This window comes from Populus alba, chromosome 4 (genome assembly GCF_005239225.2).
Source record: "Populus alba chromosome 4, ASM523922v2, whole genome shotgun sequence".
NCBI classification, from domain to species: Eukaryota; Viridiplantae; Streptophyta; class Magnoliopsida; order Malpighiales; family Salicaceae; genus Populus; species Populus alba.
In genome coordinates this window covers 1,024,083-1,033,327 of record NC_133287.1, presented here as the reverse complement: position 1 = coordinate 1,033,327, position 9,245 = coordinate 1,024,083, and the positions used below count along the sequence as shown (strand labels likewise).

Genomic DNA, 9,245 nt, shown 5'->3' with positions numbered 1-9,245 from the left:
GTCATATAAATCAACCAAATATTAATTGATAGGACATCTATATATTCCTGATCAATTCTGTTGCTTTCTTCATGCATGCTTGGTTCCATAGGATGCAAGACTTTAAAATAAGATCAGCTTGTACATGTAGATATATTGGAATTCGGGGCACCATCAGTTTTCAATTCTAGATATTTTAGATGCCTGAATTTAGACCACTAATGGTTACATAATTTTCTTCGTTTCTCATTAATCACATCAATTTCTACTTTCTAGTATGTCGAAGGTTGTTCGTCAATTTCTTCATGCACTTTTTTCTTCATGCACTGAATATATAACGCTGTGGTTCTTGACTCATATTGGTTAATCACGTGTTAGAAACGGAACCAGACTTTTGTTAGACTTCTACTTATTTGACATTACATTATCGTCAACAAATAACATTCAGTTGTTGTCTTCTTGATACTGCAAGAGCCCATCGGATATATGCTGCAAAAAAAAAAAATCAATTAAATTTTTTTAATGTAGAATAAAAAAATTTTTGGTTTAAATATTTTAATTTTAAAAAATAATATAATATATTTTCAATGTAAAATTTAAAATCCTTTATATATATATTCTATTTTTCCATTAATCTTCTTAAATATATAAAAGACAATAACTTAAGATACATGAATTTAGTTCTTTTCATTTTTTTTCCTAAAACAAATTTAGTTAGATATTATATAACGACAATTAATAATAATATATAAACGTTTGAGAATTAGCTACCCTCTCTATACATTTGTTCTAAAATTAAGATAATGATTTTAAATCATATAAATAACTGATTCTTCGAAAAATTAACTGTTGCCTTTGTGGAACTACATATGATCTAGAAACATTTCTGTTTTAATCTTCCTTGTGTGGTTTGGGATTGAATTTCCTTAAAATTCTTATAAAATTGAAAAAGAGGAAAATTAGAAGGGGGTCAAATGACATTTAAATTTAAGAAGTTGTTCCCCCTTCCTTAATATTTTGCTTCGCCCCAGCTTTAATTACCTTGATCTTCTAGCAAATAATTTCTTCTTCATCCACTTCCAAATATAATTTCCTTGAAGTATTTTTCGCTTTATTTTGTGGAGCCTGTCAATATGTCATATAAATTAATCAAGTATTAGTTAATATATATATATATATATATATATATATATATATATATATATATATATATATTAATTTTTGTATACTGAGATTAACTCCACATTTTCATTTGTTTTTTGTCAAGATGGTAATCTACCAAAAGCATAAAAAAATATAGAGACTAAATTGATTTTTTTTAAAAAATTCCAATATTATTTATTGTTAACTTGGCACAATTGGATAAACTCTAAATCGCACTGGTAGCCAAAACAATAGTTTTTTTTTTTTTTTTTAAATGAAAGACGAGAATTTTATTAATCATCATATTTAGCCAATAAGAACATGGCTAAACAGGAGAGAAAAAATAACCAAAATATACAGAAAAATCACAAAACAAAACATGATTAATTGGCTTCTGTATTAAGTCCATAAAAGCAGAGAAATGAAGCAAAAAAGAAAAAAAATACTTGAAAACTGCCTAAACAATATTGCAATATTTTCTAAAAGGTGCAATTTGGTAGTTTTCGAAGGGGTATTTATTAAATGGATCAATGGACCTCCTTTCGGTAGATTTTAAAGTCAATCGACCATACTATGAAGTTCATAAGAAAAACAATCGATTGCCACAATCAAAGGGCACAAAAAGTTGATTTTGTCTGTTTTGTATCCTGTTTTCCACAGTGAACTACAGTTGAAAGCTTCTCTAAATATGTATTTTGACGGATTCCCACCCGTATTAGTGAAACTAACTTCTGTTTTTCTTTGTGGACCTATAGACTAAGACAACATTGTCTGTCATCTCCTTTCCAGTAACTGGTTCTAGAACATTACTTGCATAGGAGGTCAAAACAAACTCGGACAAAGTTTTTCTTTCTGTAGGTTGACTAAATTGTCATGCATGTACCCAGCCCGAAGCTCACATGCTAGTAAAATCCACTATAATCTTTAAAGTAAAAGGGGGAAAAAAAAAAACTCCACGTTATTGACCACCATGTTTTCGAAAGATCATTAGTAATTTCAGTGCATGTTCCCAATCCAAATTCTAGATATAACAATATTATGTCAACGCCACAGACTGAGGTTTATAAATTTCCATAATTTGATGATCAGTATGAATGACTTGTATCTATCCATCTCCCAGATCACCATCCCAATAAAAATCTTCAAATTAGCCATTTAGAACGCATATACCTTCTTAATTATACATTTTTCTCAGCCACTCTCTAAAAATGGAGGTGATGGCCAAATTGCTATCCGAAAGTGACACGAATAATAAGCGATTCGAATTCGCCGACTGAGAGCTTGGGGCTTTCCTATGCCTGCCGGTCAAAATTCAGTTCATTTCGTTGCATTCGACATGTTAGACCAACCGTGGAGGCTGAAGATCTCTGTACGCAAGAAAGGTAAGTATCTAAAACCTTGGATATGTGGTCAATGGGGGCTCTATGTTCTTCAGAAAAAGCTCAGGCCAGGAGATAGAGTTGCCTTGACTATGCATGTGCAAGAGAATGGTGTAAGAAATTATCGCATCATAGCTGAAAGGAAGCATTTCGGTTTCTGGTATTCCATTGATCACTAGTTATTCACAGCACAGGCAAGGTAGGGATATCTTCTGGAGCAAGCGTGGAAGCATTCTTGTAGAAAAGTGAAGAGATGAAATATAAGGGTCGACACTGAAATGGACTAACAAGTATATAATGAGCTTAAAAGAGTTTTTCTTTCTCTAGCTTAAGCAAATTTTAACTCAATCATCTATGTTCTGCACTTTTCTTTTGTACATGAGATTTAATGTTTTTACTTAATTCCTAGTTTAATTTGCCATCAACTTACTTGCACAAGCTTTAATAATAAATTCACTCGGCTATTATAAAAGAAACAAAATTAAATATGTGTGTATTTTGTAGAAGGTAAATAAATAAAGAAAAAAATGCATTTAGCATGAATTATAACAGTAACTTTGAAATACAGGATTTTGATTCAATAGTTAGAGTAAAAATCAAAGATAATTTCAACCAAACATATGATTTCTCTTCGAAATATCAAGACAAATAAATCTAAACAGAAATAACTAAAATTAACTTACAAAATTCTAATAAAATAGACTCTAAATGAGATTGAACAAGAGTCCAATTCATTATGTTTGGGTTCATAAATACTACGAAGCCGTGTATTTTTCTTAAAAAAACATATATGGTAAGCTACTTGGTATGTAGCATATTTATAAACTTAATTAAGGTTGGAAAAAATTAGATTTGAAAATATTATAAATTTATGATGTTTTCAACCCAATTTTTTACTATAATTTTTTAAAGTTATGGTCAAAGTAAAAAGTATTCGTAAGCAACTATGTATAAATATTTAATTTTATTATAATATATAATTAGATATAATTTTATTTAAAATAATTTGTATATAAAAATAAAATAATTATTTAATTCTTTTCTTGAATTGAATTTAATTTATGTTGAGTTGATTTATTTGTGAAATCAAGCGCAAATTTAAATTGCCCAGCTGTCAAGTACAGGACTGATCACTTGTCCTTAACTATGATGATGTGCCGTTTACCTCATCACCTTCTCTCTTGTCCAGAACTAAGAATGTGTTTGGTATTGCGGTAGCTTTTGTGGTTGTGATTTGAAAAAAATTGTTTTATAAAAAGTACTTTTAGTTGAGGTTGGTTTGAAAAAATAGGTGTTTGGTTAAAACTGTGGTTAAAATTGAGGTCGAAGAAAAAGTAATTTAATATGTTTGGTTAAGAATGCTTTTGAAATTGAGATTATAAAATAATTTTAAAAAATATATATTAATATTGATGGTTTTAAATTTAAATATTGTAAAATTAATTATTCCTATTACATAATAAAAAAAATAATACTTTATATAAAATATTTTTTATTATTTCATTAAACTATTTATAATTCCATTACGTACAAAATTCATCCGATAAGAACTACAGCTTTCATAATTTTTTGAGCGTGTAATAAAATTAGATAAAATATTATCAGATATAAAATTAATATTATTGTGCGAGTAAATTTAATTTACTCTATACTATTTTTCAAGAAAAAAATATTATTCACATCGCGAATGAATTTAATTCTCTAAACTAGTTTTTTTTTTAAAAAATTAATACAATTAACACACTAAAAAAAAAAAAACAGTGCAGTGAATTGCACTGTTCTTTTGTTTTTACATGCTACAGTGCGCGCAAAGCAGGTTTTTTTATGCTTTTTATTTTCAGCGTTTTAACACAAAAAAAACATGAGTTCCATGCATAATAAATTAAGTTTTTTTGTTATCAAATGGCTGCTCACTGCGTTTTAAATAAAAACACAGCCGCACATACTCTAACTTAACTGAAACTCCAAAATAAACCCATTCTGAAAAAGTTAAATTGCCATGCTGTCTGCTTCCAGATGAGCTGTGCAGTTCTTTGGTGATTGCCCAGAATTTCAGAAGCTGAGTACTCTGAATGAATGCGACTGGGGAGGTGCAAGTTTGTCAGTTATTTGTTAATCTATTTTGTAAGAGTTTCTTATAAAATTATAATTACATATTTTTTTTTCTTTTAATTTGTAATTATAACTATAATTTTGTAATGTGATTAAAATGATATGATTTGATTGGAAGCCCCACCAATTAGATATTTTTGCGTTTCTTTATAATAAAATCTCTTCCTTCTCCATGTTCTTCATCCTTAATTTTAGAGTTTCTTTGTCTTCTTCGATCTTCTCCATTCCTAACACACCATCCTTCCCTCCCTTCCAACACCTCTCTCTCTCTCTCTCGCATTCCTTTCCGTTTCCTTCTCAGGTTCTCTCTAGAAAAACGTTGGATTATTGTTTGTTTTTTGGATTAGAGTTGTTGCATTTCAATTTTGACAGTTGGTGAATCAGATCAGGGCTTGAATTGAAGTTGTGATACAAAGAAAAGTGGAATTGCATAAAGTTTGATTTGTGGAAGTAGAAGTTGATTTTTTTCAGAAAGGGAATTTTGTGTTGGGGTTTTTGCGTTTAGGTTAAGAATTGTGATGAATACGAGGAGTTCATGGGCTGATTTGGCTTCGAATTCTGCAGATGAGAGCACAAATGCTGGCTCTTCTGCTAACAATGAAAGTGGACGTACTGCGGGAAATGCCCCTACTCGATCCACATATGTTCCTCCTCATCTCCGCAACCGCTCGCCATCTTCAGATCCACCAGCTGGTGCCTTTAGCGGGTCTGCGTCGAGTAATGATCGTCCTGGGTATGGTGGTGGATCACGCTGGGGTGTTCCACGAAACGATTACCGCGGTGGGTATGGTAGTGGTGGTGGGAGACAGGGAGAGGTGGTTGGGATCGTGGGAGAGAGAGAGAGAAGTGAATCCTTTTGGAAGTGATGGGGCTTCTGCGAGATTGGGTGGATTCTAAGGGATTAAAGCATCAAACAAGGGAGTGATTGTTTTAAAGGGTGTGGGATTGCATTAAAAAGATTTGAGTAATCTTTACTTAATAAAGTAATTCCTGATAAATATTTATATATTTAGAGATGAAAAATGTGAACATGAATGCCATTGCCTGTTGTCAGTCACATGTTAAGCTTGTTGTGCTGTCCTCAATAATCATCTAGCCAGCTGTTCTTTATGTTTGTTCATAAAGGTTAGTTCTTATTTGCTTGTTAGTCTTCTAGATTTTGTTGTTGAATGTTTTAGTATAAGCAGATGAAAGTGATGGGGCTAGTGTGAAATTGGTTGTGTTTCAAGGAGCTAGGGCATCAAACAAGGGAGTCTCTGTTTTAACAAGTAAGTGGGATATTTGTAGTTCAAGTTAATTTAATTATATTTATTTATTTCGATTTACTGGCCTTTTGCTTTGTGAGTTTATTTATGTTGTCTGAAACCATAATGATGGATTGATGAGGTTATGTATAAGCATTGGTTTTGTTGAGTTGCTGCTTTTTGCTTTTTAGCATTCGTGTTACCATCATGAAATTTGACTGCTTGCTATGTATATTTGGTCGAACACTGTACCTTTTGGGCCTCGGTAATAGTACTACGGAGATGGGAATTTATTAAAAGGTTTCGGTTATGTATGTTCATTGCATGTGATTGAAAGCTTCTTAAATTTGTGGCAGAGGATACAAATTCAGTAGCAGTGTTTGGTTCCTTAAAGATTTTGAGCTACAATGTTTGGTTCCGAGCAGACCTGGAGATGCATAGGAGGATGGAAGCGCTTGGTGAACTTATTCAACTACATTCACCAGATGTCATTTGTTTACAGGTTTTTCTTGTTCCCTACTCTTGAAATTGGATCTCCCTGTGTTGACTTTCATCTTAATTATTGCCATTTGTTTTCCTGCAGGAGGTTATTCCAGATATATATGACATATTTCAGCAATCCAGCTGGTGGAGAGCATATCAATGCTATGTTTCTTCTGAAATAGCAAGTTCAAGAGGATACTTTTGCATGCAGGTATGGTTTTGATATGTGCTGGATGGTGATTCTGCTTGTTAGTATGCTTCTGGCTTACTTTACTTGCTGACAAAGTATGGATCCCCTGATAATTCTCTTTGTTGTACACGCCCCCCCCCACCCCCCCCCCCCCCCCCCCCCCCCCCCCGGAACTGGAGAATCATGGAAACAGAAACATGGTTTTATGTTGGCTGTTAAATGAACTTCTGCAGGTTTTCTTTCTTTTGGTTGAGTGATAGTGTTTCATTTATTGGACCGGCCTTGATTATCTTACTGATCACGGAATACGTTTGACCTATAACTAAATTTTAGCAGTTCCTTAAAGTCAGTGTCTTTGTAAACATGGGACCAACTAATATCTTACCTGGATTTCATGTATTACATTGCTTTGTAGTTGTCTGCGATCCAAGTTTAAAGACTTGATATTGGCATTCATTTTAAAAAAAAATTAATTAATTAATTAATTATTATTATTATTATTGCCCCTTGTTTGCAGTTAAGTAAAACTACCAGTAAAATCTTTCAGCACTAAACCCTTTACGGATTTCCCAGAATTATCTTATTCAGTGAGTTTAGAAAGCTGGACTCAGTATGCAAATGAATTAATGTACAGAAAACGTGTTTTAATGAAATAAAAATTGTAGCCTTTGATTGAGCAGCTCTCTCGTCCTCTCTCACTGTCAATTTGCATGGGCAGGACTTTCCTTTTTTCAGAAGCTGCTAGCTATTACAACTACGGTCCTTAATGATACTATCAAGGTGGAGTTTTCTTGCTTTGACGAAACAATGGCATCAAGTAAAATATCTACTAGAACAAATCACGTTTAAGTGTTTTTTTTTAAATCCAAAAAAAATTAAAAATTAAAGGTAACAGTTGGCATATTAAAGTTTCATGTTTTCATTTTCTATCTTTAAGAAACTTTTTTTCATAGTTTTACTAGGTATACTACGTTTTGTATCTTGTCTTGATGGCCTCAGTTTGTCAGTTGTTCTATTGCTGTGTTATTTTCTGTCTATAAATTATCATGCTAAACTATAACCCTTAAGATTTATTAATATTTTCCTTTTATCTTTTAGTTTAAATCTTTTCAATACTACCCTTATAATTTCTTAAAGTTTTAATTTTTCTCTTTACTATCATCTAACTAACAAAAAGCTAATTTTTTATATTTTTTATTTTATGTTTCTTATTTTTCTCTCATTAAGTCCACATATAATTATAATATTTTAAAAAATATTTCAAAACCTATAGAAAAACAAAATTTAAAAAAAAGTACGCTATTTAATTAACGGTAGCATGACACTTTTAAAATTTTTAGAAAGGTAATATTGAAAAATCTTGAACTGCAAGATTAGAAGTGAAACACTGAGGAATCTGTAGGGATAAAATTAAAGTTTACCCTAAATTATTTTTAAAATTTTAAAAACAAAATGACGACAACCTTAGAGCCCGTTTGGCATTGCTGCCAAACCGGCGTTTTGATAAATTTTTTTTTTTTTTTTTTGTTAAAATTGAGTTATGGTTGTACTTTTTGGATCGTTTTGATGTGCTGATATCAAAAATGATTTTTAAAAAATGAAAAAACATCATTTGCATGTATTTCGGCACGAAAAGCTATTTGAAAAGCAACCGCTACCACACTGCCAAACACGCTTTTAATGTCCAATGTCCATAAATATAAAGAAAAGGTCCATTGATGACCTGTTACAACATCAATCACACATTAGTGTTTGCAAAACCAATCCACGAAAGCAAACCTCTAATTGGACTGAGGATTTTCAGTATGTTAATACAACGAAGTAAAAAATGAATGTCTTGGGCGATTGCTTCAAATTTCATCATGTAGGCTTGAAGGCCGCCGTGTCTAGGTTTTTTTTAATTAAGCTTCAGGTGTGGAGCGACTGACCTGTTTTATTTTTCTTTTATTTCTTGTTATTTAGTGAATTTTAGTCTTTTTAACTTGAGAAAAAAATAAATTTCATTCTTTGTTATTTTTTTATTTCACTTAAAAAAATAAATCTTTTTTCTGTACTTCAAAAAAATTAAGCATTCTATTGTTATTTCAGCCCCACATCCTTATCTTGTTTTTCTTCTTCTTTTATTAATTTTTTATTTGATGCAAAAAAAGATACTACATGCATGATTGTCATGTACTCAAATGAAAACTAATCTCATTGGTGAAATCTTATTAAGTAAAGGTGAATGATTCGAATCGAGGATTTGACAGATTTTTTAATATTAGTTTGATTAGTAATTGAGTTTTATAATTTATTTTGAATTATTTTTTATGAGGTTAACGTGGTCTTATGATCAGGGTTGTAATTTTTGTTGGTTAACCTAGATTAGCTCGGATCAATACATTAAGTTATTAACTCAATATTTTAAATAAAAGAACTTTTAAATATGTCATCATTTTAATATTTAAAAATGATATCATCCAATACGCGTCACATTTTGAATTCATGATTAAATTGATTTTTTAGAAAATATATTAATAATGCTTAGATATTATTTTTTGCATTAAAAAAAATAATCTGACTCACAATATAACACTGGACAACAATTTAGTTACAATCTACTTAATATAGTTATTTGTAGTTATAAAATAAGAATAAGGTTTAGGTCTTGAATTGAAAGGTTAATTTAGATTAATTGAAGTTTTTTAAACTACATCAAAATAATATTATTTTTAA

At 30.8% G+C, this 9,245-nt stretch overlaps 1 protein-coding gene across 4 annotated transcripts; it reads left to right on the top strand.

Annotated features, from left to right (window-relative positions):
* The first annotated feature begins 4,454 nt into the window (after nt 1-4,454).
* On the top strand, nt 4,455-7,385 carry LOC118058852 (uncharacterized). Of its 4 annotated transcripts, none has more exons than XM_035071623.2 (5): nt 4,455-4,625; nt 5,801-5,881; nt 6,214-6,359; nt 6,441-6,551; nt 7,249-7,384. In XM_035071623.2, the coding sequence occupies exons 1-5, from the start codon at nt 4,574-4,576 to the stop codon at nt 7,273-7,275; spliced, it is 417 nt and encodes a 138-aa protein (XP_034927514.1). In that variant the 5' UTR covers nt 4,455-4,573; the 3' UTR covers nt 7,276-7,384. The 4 variants fall into 4 exon arrangements, 2 of the variants coding, with proteins under 2 accessions (XP_034927514.1, XP_034927522.1); XM_035071631.2 differs by lacking the exon at nt 4,455-4,625 and adding an exon at nt 4,697-5,738 and having other exon boundaries at nt 7,249-7,385; XR_004689248.2 differs by lacking the exon at nt 7,249-7,384 and having other exon boundaries at nt 5,178-5,881; nt 6,441-6,952.
* Nucleotides 7,386-9,245: the final 1,860 nt, after the last annotated feature.

What these genes read in the sequence shown, in the direction of transcription:
- LOC118058852 (XM_035071623.2), top strand. Translation starts at nt 4,574, where the DNA reads ATGAATGCGACTGGGGAGGTGCAAGTTTGTCAGTTATTTGTTAATCTA. An exon ending in GGGAGTCTCTGTTTTAACAA is followed by an intron (nt 5,882 to 6,213) that starts GTAAGTGGGATA and finishes AATTTGTGGCAG; the next exon opens with AGGATACAAATTCAGTAGCA. An exon ending in GAGGATACTTTTGCATGCAG is followed by an intron (nt 6,552 to 7,248) that starts GTATGGTTTTGA and finishes TTGCATGGGCAG; the next exon opens with GACTTTCCTTTTTTCAGAAG.